The following is a 15,214-nucleotide window of genomic DNA, read 5'->3' as shown; positions in this document are numbered from 1 at the left end:
TGGATTCCTGTTGGTGGCGGTGGTGCTGTTTCTCCCTGAGACGTGTATGTTGGTATTTACCGGTCTTGCGGTGCACAGACGGACCTCAGGCGGGCGTGCAGACGACTCTGAGCGGAGCAGAAAGGCAGTTTTGTGTTGGTGACCTCTCTGGGCCGACAGCAGGCGAGGGGTCAGTGTCAGCACCGGGCCACCAGTCTGGTTCTGTCAACTTCCTTCATACCGCCAGCCAGCTGCTGTCGCCCCCCCAAACACTGATGTCTCGTGAGGAAGTCTGGGGGATGAAATGGATTACGTTATATAAGATAGATGGAGTCCACTTCCTTTGTCTTTAAAAACACGCAGTTTTTATCCCCTGACTCTTAACAGTTTGATCTGTTTTTATTGTTCGGGCTTTAAATGTTTCACTAAACTTGAGTCTTTTGGGTAAAACCTACAAACAGAGGGCTAAAAAATCCAAAATCCATCAGGTTTTTGGCTCCAAATCCAACATTTTTCTCTTTAATCTTTCAGGGTATTTTCTGTCTCAAAAGATGAATCCAGAGATTACAGCATCCCGGCGGGTTCCCTGCTGTTTATTTGTGAGGGCCGAGCTAAACAAAGCAGTAAACAAAGTGCGATGGAGGCAGAAGAGAGGGGTTTTTTTTGGGGGGGGGGGTTGGTTTTTTTTACAACCCCGTCTAACACACAGACCCAGAGATGCAAATGAAATTTCACACGGTCTCACTGTCGAGGAAATTGAATTACCCTGCTTGTTGCTGCTCTGGAGGAATGCATTACTAATGCTTTGAGGTGAGGAGCTGAATGGAGAGGGAGGGGAGGGGAGGACACACACACACACACACACACACACACACACACACACACACACACACACACAGACACTTCCTGAGTCTGGCCCGGCTCTCTGCCAGGTGGTCGGACCACGGCTCTCCTCCTCCTCACTGCCAGGCAGCTGCATGACGGCCAGGAGAGACACGAGGGAGCTCGGCCTGCACCAGACTCCCATTATAAAAAAGCGTCCGTTTAATGAGGCCGGAAACGTCACTGCCTCTTCATTTTTTTAATTGAGACCTCGCGGGTTCTGACTTTTGTTGTCCAGATGAAGTTCTTGGTCTCGGTACCCGCAAACAAACGATGAGTCAGACTGAGCAGATATAAATCACATCTGCATTTGGTTTACTCACCGGCCTTTTCCACAAACAGCGTGCCATAAATATTTAGATGATGCTCTCGGCTTTGTGACTACCGTGTGATTCCAATCGTTTCGTTTATACCAACAAACGAGAGTCTCACAGTGGACAGTCACAACCCAACCACTGGAATAAACGCTGGGGAATTTACCTTTCAGTCGAGCGTTTACATTATGCCTGCAACTTTAGGTGTATTGATGTTCGGCGCTTGTGGTCTGCTCAAAAATAAAACACTTGATCGGGGTTAGGAAAAGATCATCGCATGGCCCTCCTGGTTCTGTGAAAGAAGGGTCATAAAAACCTGTGGTTATTCTACGCTGCGAAGAGTTTTCTTCTATTTTCTGGAGGGAGTTCTTCATCGGAAGTCGTACGAAAGTAGATATGTTGGGTTTTAGTGTGTTCCTCCATAGACTTCAATACAGCTGTCACCACAGTCTGGCACCAAAATCAATATTCAGTGACACAATGACCCTACTTTTCTTGTCTTTTTTACTGTAAAACATGATAAAAGAATGCACTGTATAAAGCAGCTCTGTTTTAGTTCTCTCGTCTCCCAATAGGTCACATCTGGTTCATCACAGGTCAGGTGAGGCAGGTGTGGACGTGAGCAGCTCCATGTCTCCCTTCTGGAGGGAAACGCTGCTGCTTTGTGTGCTGCCATGCTGAGGAGGGAGGGAGGGAAGGAGGGAGGGAGAGGGAGTGGAGGAGACAGGGTGCCTGGTTTGTCTTCTTTGTTGGCCCGGGGTGCTCACAGGGAGGCAGCTGTGTCCCGGGAGTCACTGCTCGCGTTATTCACACCTCACCTCCTCCTTTGTGCTCGTCGCCCGGACCAGTCAGAGGCAGCACGTAGGACCCGGTGGAGGATTTATGGAGCTGTCCGGTTATCCTCCTGCTCGCTGCGACGCTGCACGAACTTTCCCCCCCGCCCCTGTTATTTTAAAGCAAATGGCTGCGTTAAAACCTCCATGTTTCATTTTTTGTCCCTTAAGGTCACTTTGCTATGATAACAGTGATGAGTGACAGCTGCCTGAGGTTCTCCAGCAGCATTTGCATCCTGATTTGCATTTCTGTCAAGCATCATGACTCATTTATTCCACCTTGATGCAAATGACCTTCATTTAATACATTTTATATTGCTGTCTAAACTATAAACACTTCAGTCAGTTTGACACTTTGACCTTTTACCGACAAAAAAGTTCAAATAAAGGTTCATTTGTGTCACTTAGAAAGTACAAAACCATTGTATGTTTCACTCATTTGAAGCATATAAATGTTTGATAAATGGTTTAAAATGTGCTTTATGTCACTGTTAGCAGATACGGGGTCTTTTAAAGTGTTTTTGGAGGGAGTTAGCAGCGAGTTTAAAGGATCAGTTCACCCAAAAGTGAAAAATTCAGTCATCTTCCGCAAAACATTTTTGGAGCTTCGCGGAAAAACAGCGTTGTAGCGTGAGGACAATATAACAGAAATATCTTCACAAAAAGTGAAAAAATATGTAGTTTAGTCATTATACAACAGTAAGGAGTTAGATCTGTGGTTGATCTCATGATTCTGGTTAAAACAAAGAAATTTAAACAAGCAGAATTTACAATTTTGACATTCTGCCAAAAATTCAAACACTTGAAGGTTAAAATGAATCCAAAAACTCAAAGACTTTTGTGCCCAGTCTGACAGGATCAACTGACTTTTTAATATGAAAATCATGAATTTCCTGCAAAACAACTGAGAAGAGAAAAAAAAAAAAAAAAAAAGCCTCCTGGTCAGCTTTCGCCACTCAGGCTCCACATTCCTCAGCTCCTCCACTCAAGTGCTCCTTACTATGAAGTTCAAGTCGCTCTCCAGCGCGGATATGTGATACCTGGATTATCGTAAACATTCACTTGGTGTGCCTGTAGAGCACATGTTGAGCAGGATTAACGTCTGGGCCAGTTGCTGTGAGATCTCTCTGCGGGCCGGTGGGACTTGTCCCGCCGCTGCTAATCCTGCAGACAATGCGGGCTGTTAATTGGAGACTGACTGATATAGCAGAGGCCGGCCATGAAGACAATGTGTGAGTGGCCAGCGTCTCTGTAATCCTCTGCACTCTGAGGAATGTTCCTCCGTGGCAGCCGTCCAGACTTCACCAGATTACTCAAGCTCCTCACCTCCCACTCAAAGGGGGGGGTTTTCATTTCACTGACAGCCAGAGCCACCGTTTTGTTTTCTAAGCCGGACGAACACAAAGAGAGCGACTTTACAGAGCTGTGAAACTTCACATATTCCACCCAGAGCGCTGATGAGAGGTGCAAGAAAGCACACCCACGTGTTTGTGTTTCAATCAGCAGGGTTCAACTGTTAACAGAGTTTATAAGAAGCACCGGTGTTTCCTGTCACCTTCAGACGGGCTCACATGATGTCACTGTCAAGAGCTGTGAGGCCTCAAATCACCAGAATTTGAACATGTTCTTATACTTTATTACATATAAATGACACATTGAGCATGTTCTTTGTGATCATTGTGTGTCTCTTTGATAGTTCTTTTGAGTATTTTTTTAGTTTTGAGTCATTTTGCATCTTTTTTTTGCATCTCCTTGTACTTGTTTTGTGTTTCTCTGTGTTTTTTTGTCTGTTGTCGTTTTATGTAACTTAGTTGAGGTTGTGCGTCACTTTGTGTCTCTGAAGTTTCTTTTTGATGAAGTTTCATGTCGCTCTCTAGTCATTTTGTATATTTTGTGCATTTTTTGTCATCTGGTCTCTGTTGTCTATATGTAATTGTTTTGTGTCACTTTGTTGTCATTGCGGATTATTTTGCGTTTCCTCACAACTGCTTTGTGTCTCTCTGTGGTCACTTTGTGCCAGTTTTCGTCATTGTGCATCTTATTTGTGTCTTCTTTCAGTCGTTTTTTATTGTTATAATTATCTTGTGTCACTTTGTCGTCGTTCTGTATCTTATTTTGCATGTTGTTTTTGCTGATATGAGTCTCTCTGTTGTCATTTTGTGTCTTTTTACAATTGATTTGTGTTACTTTGTTGTCATTTTGATTTTGATTTGGTGTCCATGTAGTTGTTCTGTGTATCATTGTAGTCATGTTGTATTTCTCTGTAGTTATTTTATGTTACTTTGATTTAAGTTGGCACCTCCTTGTCGTCACTTTGTGCCTCTGTGATCATTTTGTGTCTTTTTTAGTAATTCATCGACCGTTTGTTAGTTGTTTTCCTTAATCTTTAGTCATTCTGCATCAAATCGTGTGTCTTATTCTGAATCCCTTACTCGACTGGCAGTTGTTTTGTTTCTCTTTGTTATTGTTTTGTGTTACTTTGTGTCTAGTTATTTCGTCTCATCGATTTGTTTCTCTTTTTGCTTTCGTTTTATGTCTATTTGCCGCCATATTGTTGTTTTGCGCAGCTGTACGGCGTCCTTTTGTTTTCATATTTTGTCTGGTGCATTTCTCTGTAGTCATTTTCTGTCTTTTTAAAGTTGTTTTGTGGTTGTTTATAGCTGAGTCGCACCTCTTTGAAGTTGGTTTGTAGCTGTTTCGTGTATCTTTGTAGTCGGCCTGCGTCTCTTTGTAGTCACTTTGTAGTCACTTGTAGCTGTTTTGTGTCTCTTTGTGGTTGTTTGATTTACTTTCCAACAACAAAGGTCAACAGAAACATACAGAGACTCTGTTCCTGGGGCTCTGGGTCTATAAATGAAAGGTCTGTTCAGTAATCCATCCATGACACAAATAAGACAACTACCAGGGGTGGTCGCCCGTCTTTCCTATCCAGAACTGGGCGAGCTCGACTCACAACAACATCAAACTTTCAGTTCTGGCTGTCAGGTCATCATGTTGATGGCAGACAGGACACTCTATGGTTTTTAATTTGGCTTCTCCCTGAGGTGGAAATCTGTAGGCGGCTGCATTTCTTGTAAAGCGTGACTCAAACTGAGACAGACACAAATCAAGCGGGACGTTTCTGTTTTGTAAACAGAACATGATAGACATTTTGGATACGAGATCTTTTATCACTGGAAGATAATCAGCAACAGCCTCCAGTCATATTTCGCCATAGTTCACAACTGACACTTAGATGGTCGACACGTGGTGGAAGTCTGCAGTTGGAGGTTGATGTTGCTGTAATTTCTCACCTGTTGCCACAGCATACATATGCAAAACAGCATTACTGGCATCATTCCACTGTACGAGCGGAGCGACAGGCATCACAACTGAGTCGATCATGATAGGCCTACTGACTTCCTATTTAAAGACATCTGCCAAAGATTTTAACAGATGTTTTTGTGAACACAATGTTCAAACTGATATAATCATTGAGCAACTAACGGCAACATCCCCAGACTCCCTCACAAACTGTGTGATTTTAGGAGTTGTTGCGTGAGGAGGAACTCAACAAACCTTGTGATTCGTAAATCATTCGTACCTTCCCTATAAAGGAGTTGAGTTGTTTGAGTTGTTTTTGTTTCAGGAATACAGTAAACATCAACCATCCAGATGAGAAAGACCAGACTCCCTTGTGGTTGGTTGCATCAGGACGAACTTTATAAACTTTATTAAATCCTGTTAAATCCCCACAAAAAATGTGTAACTATTTTGGCTGTCTTGTTAATTCTGCAAATGCTATGCCTGAAGATTGTTCTTTCTTTGTGTTAAAAACATCAGGTCCGTTTGTCCCAGTGATGTGATTTTTGATGATCCGGTCACTCACGATGGACGTCAGTAACAGGTCTGAGTTCCCTCTCAGTGTCTCAAATGGTCCCTCCTCTCTGTATTCTGTCCAAACTGTCTCTGAAAAATGCTTGGCCTCAGCCTCGGGGGTGTAAATTGAAATTCTAACAGCGTACACTTCTGTCTGACTGTATTTATTGTTCTGCAGCTGCTGTATGGGAACAGACATAATTGCAACAGCAAACATTAAGGAATGATAAACAGAGGAAAAATCTGCCATTCATTCGACGTTGCCTCACAGATGTGACGGGCTGGTATGTTTAAGGAATCACCGATGCGTGAGGATTACAAATAAAGCTGGAGGAAATGCCTATAGGCAAATTCAAATCTCACACGCCTCCTTTATTTCCCCTCACTGCGATGCTCTGTTACCTTTGAATGATCCGATAGTGTCTCTTTGGTTACGACTTTAAAAAATGTTACATACGAGAGACAGTTCTGAGCGTTTAAGCTCTAGAAGAGGCAGATTACACCAACACTCTAATGATTTATTTGTGTAAAAACCTTCCTCCGTTGTAGGAGAAGATCAAACTGCTGCTGATCCGATTACTGTTTGCACTTTCACAGCTTGCCAATTTAATAATACAAGAGTTTTATGCTTAAGCCACATGCCCTCTTTTCCCATGGGTGCAGTGCCAAAGGAGGGATCTGTCTCTTCCTCTTGTTAGCAGTCTGGCCGAGGCTGAAATAAAAACGGTTAAAGCTTCCAATCAAACTGCTCCGCTCGTGCTATTTCATACCGCGTGTGATTTGAAACTACTGTACAGATTAATTGGAAACATTTTTTCGAGTGAACCGGGGGAAGAAAGAGGGCGCAGATGACTGATGTGTGTTTCGAACATGAGATTTAGACACATAAAAGACTCGCCGTTTTTCCCACTATACATCTCTGCAAGGCAAAGCTGTGATTATGGTTTGTGGTGGGGATGTTTGCTCCGAGTAATTTGTCTCCCATGCGAGGCTTTGGTGATGGATCTTCAGCTCTGGGTCTGTTAGAGTTCAGCCAGCATGCTTTCAGACTAATAACATCTTCTTTTAAAATGGAATTTAGGAAAGCAATTAGAAAAATGACAACTATTCTGTGTTTTACAGCATCAGAACAGAAGAGTGTAAACTGCTAACTGTTGATTTTACACTTTACTGTTTTTGACTATATATGATGTATTAATTACTGAACTTAAGAGGTGCTTGTTTATGGATTTTGTCACTTTTGGAAGAAGCTGTTTCCCCTCTTTACAGTCCTCATGCTAAGCTAACTTAGCCGCCATGGCTGCTGGCTGTAGCCTCACATTTAGCAAATGTGGCTGTGTTATTGTAGGAAAGGTAACTAGTAGTAACTAAAACCTTTGTACAAGTTTCAAAGTAAAAGGTACTATAACTCCCACTGACATGCAGTGAAGTAAGTTACCAGTAACTTTAAAAAAAAAGTTTAATATTTGAGTGTTTCCATTTTCTGCTAATGTATACTTCCATTCCACTACATTTCGGAGGCAAATATTGTACTTTTTCAGCCTGCTAAATGTATTTCATAACTTAACTTACTGAGTACTTTGCAGATTACATGCTACCTAAGAGCCAAATCATTTTATTAATCTATTAATTAGAAATAATAATAACAACACTGGTTAAAAAACAGAAAACAATGCTGAGTATCTAATCAAATAACTGGTTTCCTCATAGTATACTACACAGTGTGTACAAACGCATAATTATAATCAACTTATATGTGTACTTAACGTACTAAAGTACATTTATTGCTAGTAAATAACTTTTGATATACTTTTTTTTTAACACAATAATTGGACTTTGACTCCAGTATGACTCTTGGGTACCTTTTTACAACATGTAATCTGGTTGTGCAGTGTCACTTATCACTTAATAGGTTAAAAAAAAGTACTTATTTGCAGTATGAAAAGGTACGCAGAAGACAGGCAAATAAAAAACATGACAAAGCGTGTAATGTTTCTCAGTGGTTATGCACTTTTATTCAAAGTTTTTAGGTCCCACCGTGGGTCCCATGGTAGTTAATACCAGGATCAGCTCATAATCCCTGAGAAGCCAGTATTGGGAATGAACTGCTCAGACCCTCCAGATACTGGAGAATAACAAAACACCACAGTCATGTAACACAGTTCAAAGCAGTACAATACAAAAAAAAACATGTCCAGGTCATTAAAAGCGTATGTAAACCACAAAATTACATTCTACACATTATACCGTCGCTACTAATTTAAACACAGTACACAATACTGTCATCAAGATGTACAGCGTCACCCAATATGGGTGAGAGAGGACACAGAGGGAATAGACGCCTCCATGTGGAAAACACTGACGTTGCTCTCGTCAAGTTCTCACCTCACAGGCCTCGACAGTTAGCAGCCGGTGTGTTGTGTGTAAATAAAGAACATGAGTTTTTATAATAACAGGAGGCACATCAGTCTTTTTGTGCAAACTATTATAGACTGTGGCTCAGATTACACATGTGGTTATTATTTTAGATGCCAACTGGCTTACATCCGAGACAAAAGTCGCTAAATTCGCCGGCCGTCGAGCCTCGTGAGGTGAGCGTCTTTCCAGGAGCAAATACCAGCTCGTTTTGAAACTCAGCTGTGCAATTATATAAAAAAAAAAAAAAAAAAAAAAATACATTTTTCAAAGCTGATTGCAACCCCCTCCCCCAAATCAAAATCTCTTCCACTCGTTATTCTTCCCTGATTGTGACAAATGCAAGGAGTCTTATTAAATACATAAAACTTGAATAGATACTGAGATTTTGAGGGGTTATTCATTACTTTTTTTTCGTTAAGCTTGGACACAAATCTGAAGCATGTCATTAAAGGACGTAAATTAGGTCAGTTCGCTAAAAGAATGATCAAAAAGTGCTTCGTCCTGATATACTTCAGATGCATTTGGAGATCTGCCTACTGCCAGCTCAGCTTTGTGGGAGGAAAAATAACACTGTTAACTCAAAAGCACAACAACAATCTTCATATTAGAGCGTTTGTCCGGAGTCATCGGAGGGAAACAAGAAAAAAAAAAAATCGGCAATTATAATGTGAGAAAAGCCTACGAACGAAGACCGTCTTTTTAAAATAGCGAGAAAAACAAAATGAATGTTAATGTAAAAGCTGGCAAAAAAGGCTTGAATATATGACAATACATTCTATGAGAATTGCAGATACATTTACAAGCAACATATACATCGCAAAGCTCAACTGATTGCCTGCAAAGCTTAACGCTGAAAGCTACTTCCTGCCAAGAGCCGGAGACGAGGTCCGGGCTCCGGAACGGGAAGGAATATAGTCCCAAGGCGGGCCGCACAGCAGCCCAGTAAAACTATTAAAGACCGCAGACGACTGCAAATACAGCAGCGGCGCGGTCTGATACCAAACACTGGTCCCCACGAGCCTTTCAGATACCGAGGCAGGACGGGGACGAGGATGAGAAAGGAGCGGTCGCCCTAGAAGGCAACCTGGGGGGGACACCAGGGGGTGTCTGGGTACAGGAGACAGTGCACAGACTTGAACCTGGAAGACAGAGAGTTCCAGTTAGATTTGCTGAAAAGTCTTAAAACTGAGATAAAGACTTCATTAAAGGGTCACTCCGCCAATTTTATTTTTTAAGTTTACACGTCTTGTGGAGAACTGCTGAGTATGTGAAGAAAGTAGTATAAAGCCTTTTGTGGCCCCAGAAGAAGCTGCATGTAATCTGATAAATTCCCCCCTGTGATGTCACTCATTGGCCAAGTTGCATTGTGGGTGACGTAGGCAGCAGGTTTTGAAAAGGAAGACACAAAATGCTTTATGCTACTTTTCTTCGCCTGTAAAACAGACTTTGACGTGTAAAAACTGGTGGAGTTGCCCTTTAAACACAGAGCGGTCTCTCACCTTGATGGATCCTCCTCCACAGGAAAAGCCCCTTTCAGATTGATGATGTTGCTCTTGTTTTCAAACATCCCATAACTGAGAGTGATCTGGAGGACAAAACACAGACAGGATATGAGCATCACCGCAAAAAAACAAAAAAAAAACACCCGATTCATGACTTCATCCTGTGGATAAAGAGACGAGCCAATCACCTGCTTGTGAATCTCAGATCTTGACACCTGTTGCAGGTTCTCCAGGTGGGAGTGAAACAGGTTGCTGCGGGTCAGAGGAACCCCCAGAACCGACTCGATGATGTAGCCAATGGTGCAGTCGTCGGGCAGGCGGATCTTCTCTGCCGTGTTCATGAAGTGACCACCGCTGGAGGTGACGAAATAATACACATCTGGTTAAGAGCTGCTTATTCTTGAGACTGAGCGCGCTTTTATTTTGAAAAGCAAACCAGTACATCTCCCATGTTCTGCCATTGCTCACCTGGCCCACGGGCTCATCTTCAGCGCCAGGCCCCGGCTCACACAGAAGCCTGCCCCTCCGGTCGCGAACCAGAAGTTGACTGGTTTCTATAAGGACACGGAATAAAGTTTGTCAACACAAGATGATCTAACAAGAGTAAATGATCTGACACCAAAGGTAAGAATCTTCCGCGTACCATCTTATTGTCGCCCAGCCTCTCTGTGGCCTCGATGGGCCGGTCCAGGCTGGGTTTACCGAGGTACATGTCCTGGGTGTGAGGGTACTGGGACAGGAGCTTCACCAGAGTCCGAACATTCACGTAGTTGTCGTCGTCGACGTGACAGAACCACCTACGCAGCAGACACAGAGGACTCATTAGCTCCAGACTAATGAAGAAATCAGCATTCAAAATAAATAAAAATCAAGCGTCTGTGATTCTTACTTTTTCCCCGACTCAATGAACTTGTCGTATTCCACCGCCATCTTGCAAGACAGAGCTTGTCGGCTGTGAGCTGCAGAGCAGTTGGTGTTGATTGCATGACTCCCTGTGGCGACGATAAAAGAAATATATTTAGCACCGTCAGTGGAGGCTCTGTGTGCTTTACAGAAGGGGGAAAAAAAAGCTCAAAGCAGAATTTTCATCATCTTTTAGGAACATCTGATGCGGCTTCTCAAAGCGCCTCTCTGTTCCCCGACGTGAAACCCCCCTCATGAAACTCACCAATTTTCTTTTTCAGCTCCTCGTCCTCTCCGTCTGTGAAGATGTACGTCTGCGGACAAAACAAAGAGACAACACAGATGAGTGCGCTTGCTCTGTAAATCCATAAAATCAAGACGACTTTGGGCGATCACATGGCGCGATCACACGATCGCACTCAACAGTGACGTCCAAAGTCCTTCCTCCCCTCGCATCCAGCCCGGTGCGATTAGCATCAATCGACGTGTCCTTTATGCAGTGGAAAACACGTCGAGTTAAACAACCCCCGGCTCTAATAAAGCCCTTTTGTCCCGCGTTTCACTCTCTCCATGGCAACTATGCAGCCGTCCCGAAGCATCCCAGACATAGAACAAAGCAGGAGGCAGACTGTCCGCCCCCACGCACACCCCATTCATGCGCCCCATCCCCCGGCTGAGCCCCCATCGCTCTGCTGGACCTGCTGCCGGGCTTCAACAGCAGCAAACAGGTCTGACAAACCAAGCAACACAATCCTCTGTGTGTGCTCGCTGCCGTATGACTGACAGACTCAAGGATTGAACCACGAGCCTGCAGGCGCCTGTTAAATGTAGCAGCTACTCATAAAAAGGAGTTAACAACAAAGAGACGGGAAAACACACTTTCAAAAGGAGCGGGGGCAGATTAGAGCGAGCAGGTGCGAGCTGCTGAATGGTGACGATGAAAAGGCCGCCGGCGCTGAGCTTTGTAACCGCCAGTGGTCTGTTTACTCTTCACCTCAGGTGAGGCAGCACCTGCCGAGCATCACGCGACCTTATCAGCGCCACGTGTCTCTACACGCCAGGTCGTGGGCTCTCAGCCCTCACTGACAGAAGTTCACCACGGTTGCTCCCGGGCCCACTTTTTTTTTTATGCTTTTCATTCTTTCTAACTTTTTATTTGTGGAGCAAACTCCCAGCAGATGTAGCTCGATGCTTGTATTTGTTTAAGGAAGGGTGGTGGTTTTCGCTGGTGAAGGGATCAGAGGCGGGCGCTGTTTGCTTTAAAGCCCGTTGAATAGACAGCCTAATCACCGAGGCAGCTGCCAGAGCTGCCAGGGCACTGACAGAGGGAGGGAGGAGAGAGGAGGAGGAGGAGGTGGAGGAGGTGGAGGAGGAGGGGGGTCTCACTGCTGATTAGTAAATCGAAAACCATGTGTGGCCATTCACCCCCACTTCACCCTCTATCCTGCCCCCCCCCCTCCTCCCTCCTCCCCTCCAACCAGAGCCTCTTGAATAGAACAATGCTGTGAGTTTTCATGCTGGGTAAAGTCTCCACTGGGTAAATTCGAAATATGTTTGCCAGCATTTGCATACAGCTGCAGGAGTTAACTAAAGAGAAACCTCCCGGGAAAGTCCGCCTTTGTTTCTTAACTGAAACTTAAAAGAACAGTTACTTTCGGTGAATACTAATTCCGACCGAAAAAGAAAGAAAGAGTTGGAGGCAGAGATAAGAGGGGACAGGGTGGAGGAGGTGGAGGGGGGGCTGAGCTCCTGACCACAGGAAGGCCTGGCACGGCCCTGTCTGAGCCGAACGTGGTGCCTGGCTGGCTGTCTCCAGCTCCACGGGAAGGAAGGGCATCGCTCCCCTCCCTCCATCAAACACTTCCCCCTTCTGTCCAAGAAATTCAAAGCATTTTTCTATCAGGACAAATGATTTGGACATCAGAGTGCTCGAGTGGCCGCAGCGCCGACAGTAAAAGATGAAGAGCAGGCACAGAGCAGGCTCCTGAATCCTTCTGATTAACTCGACCACTCGGCCAAGTGTTTTCTCCTACAACGCTAAAAGCGCTCTTTGTTGGGTTGCTGGCTAATTATCATACTCTTAAGAGAGGAATGCATGGCACACCATGAAGATGGAGGTGCCAGCTGCAAAATGAATTCACGCTCTGGTGGAAGCAGCTGCTACTTGCCAGATTCAGAGATCAATTTGTGGCCGATCGACGCTCTGGAACGACGCGGACAATTTCGTTTTCTGAAGCTCTGCTGTAGGGGGAAGAGGTGCTGGATTTAGAAAAAAAAAAAAAAAAAAAAGTTATAAAATGACTTGGGTCTGCCTGTTTGGTTCTCGCCACAGAGGGGATCTTTTCATATAAATGCTGTTTACTCTCTGAATGGGCTCAAAGATTAAGAAGGCCACAGGCACTATTGTGTCAACACGGCTATCACTGAGATAATCTTCCCTCCCTCTTCTGATGTAAACAGCAGCAGATAGCAGCAGCTCCATCTGCATACGGGAGAAGGGAATCTCACAAGCAGCGGCGAGAAATCCCAAAGTCTTCGCAGGGGCAATGCTTTTTTCTCCCCTGTGCTTTTAAAAGCGACTCCAAACTCAGCAGATGTTTCGTCAGCTGAGCGTGAGAATCAAACCTGAACACCGAGGATGCGCCATATGTACATTGTGGGAACCCGGGAGCATCATATGGCTGGCATTAAGGCCGTCCTTTGTTACCCTCTCCTGACCACCTGTCACCCTTTCCTGCAGGAACTCCCTCTTGCATTGTGGGCTCAGTCTGTCCTTCTTTTTTTTTTGTCCACGCAGCCACCCCCGCCAGCTGCCTCCCAGCCCGCGAGCCCTGCTGTTGGCTCTGTCGGGATGGGTTAACTAGCTAACATCAACCTGTGCGGCGTGAGCAGATGTTGCAGGTGACTCTGTCTGATCTGCCTCTGACTGACAGCCTGGGATTATCCTTCCTGAGAGAGGAAACTTCAGAGGTGCACCAGATAAGAGAGAGGGAACCTTGTGTGTGACAGCGCCCGAGGCAAATTAAAAAGACTTCAGAAAGAAGCACATGCGACGCCTCTGGGTGCAGGATAAAATCACTTTGACTACAGCCGAGCGTGTCTTTGTGCAGCTCGCTTCCCGGCGCAAACTTGCCTATAGATGCACCCCTTTGTCCCCACCCAAAGCATCCCCTTAACGAAGCCCCCCGGTTTTCCCATCCCTCCAGCAAAGCTTGACCCAGACTCGGCTCCCACGTTCCCATGGAGAGAGGGGAGACAAGGGGCTGGGAAAGCTTTTCTTCCCCCTTCAGAAAGACGCTTTGTTAGTCCTGGAAGGGGGACAGCGCTGGAGCTTGGTGCTGTGAAGCATCCATTGCACCGGGGGCATTCACAGGGACACCCAAAGAGGAGGAGGGATAATAGAGAGTGGGGAGAGAGAGGGGAGGGAGAAGAGTGAGAGCTGAAACTGCTCCCCTCCGTTTCTCAGGGACATCACTCAGAGGAGAATAAAAAGTGACAGAGCTGGAGGAACTCAGCAGTGAGTCAGGGGGGGAAAACAATGCAGCCATGGAACACACATCACCTCCTCACCATTCCCTCAGATCAACGGTTCCCTGCGCACAAATGCATGACTGATCTCAAGAATTGAATTGTTTGCACTGGTCCTTTACCTGCTGCATGTTTCTGGAGATCCACGTGTCCAGCAGCAGGTTCAGCCTGGACTGGTGGAACTTCTTGGTGGTCTTCACGGCGATGAAGATGTCACCCGCGCCGATGTCCTCGGCCGGGGGCGGGTCGGCGGAGGACGCGGGGGAGCGCGCGGGCCTCTCCACCTCCCTGCGGCCCCGGGTCAGCTTGGTGAAGTAGGCGGAGAAGCCGCTCTTCGCCGGCGCGTCCTCCTCCTCCTCCTTCTCCCGGAGCAGAGCGCGCGTCCCTGCGTCCTGCTCCGCGCTCGGCTCCGCGTCCAGCTGAGCGCGGTGATGCTGCTGCTGCTGCACGGCGACCAGCAGCAGCAGCAGGCAGACGCAGGCTGTGCTGGCTACAGTGATGGCTGCCTTCTTTCCATTATTCTTCAACATGATTAAACCCAAAAACAAAAACAAAAAAAAAAGACTAAAAACTATGAAGCGGCGCGACGAAACTCCAAAGCAAAGTCCATATGGTGCTTTTTTTTTTTTTCTTTTAAGCGACTCGTCCGTCTGGGTGCATGGCTCAATCACATATGGATGAATAGAAAAGAAGGGGCATTTATAAGCTTCCGTGCTGGCCACGCCTCATGGGAGGTCCTTGAACGCAGCATGCCGGCCAGTGACGCGGCAAAGAGGCGTGGTCACAACTCTCCGTGACTAGTTCAGCTCGGCTCATAGAGATAGTGTGAGTAAAAGATTGACTCAAGGGAAACAAAACGGCAGGTAAAGGTGTGTTAAAGCCGCACCTGCATCACAAACACACTCTGAGATCCACGTTTGCTGTGGGAACCTGTGAAGCCGTTTGGGACACAGCTGAAAAAAAAAAAAAAAAAAAAACAGCCCCTATTGTTCCTCGC

General features: G+C 45.5%; 1 protein-coding gene across 1 annotated transcript; it reads right to left on the bottom strand.

The window, feature by feature from the left end:
- Nucleotides 1-7,853: 7,853 nt before the first annotated feature.
- Nucleotides 7,854-14,901, bottom strand: lfng (LFNG O-fucosylpeptide 3-beta-N-acetylglucosaminyltransferase). The gene is made up of 8 exons (XM_030408789.1): nucleotides 14,340-14,901; nucleotides 10,955-11,003; nucleotides 10,676-10,778; nucleotides 10,430-10,583; nucleotides 10,255-10,340; nucleotides 9,975-10,140; nucleotides 9,784-9,869; nucleotides 7,854-9,423 (listed from the first exon to the last, which is right to left on the bottom strand). The coding sequence occupies exons 1-8, from the start codon at nucleotides 14,745-14,747 to the stop codon at nucleotides 9,357-9,359; spliced, it is 1,119 nt and encodes a 372-aa protein (XP_030264649.1). The 5' UTR covers nucleotides 14,748-14,901; the 3' UTR covers nucleotides 7,854-9,356.
- Nucleotides 14,902-15,214: the final 313 nt, after the last annotated feature.

Source organism: Sparus aurata, chromosome 23, assembly GCF_900880675.1.
Source record: "Sparus aurata chromosome 23, fSpaAur1.1, whole genome shotgun sequence".
NCBI lineage: Eukaryota > Metazoa > Chordata > Actinopteri > Spariformes > Sparidae > Sparus > Sparus aurata.
The sequence above is the reverse complement of the archived record's forward strand: the minus strand, read 5'-3'. Positions and strand labels throughout refer to the sequence as shown.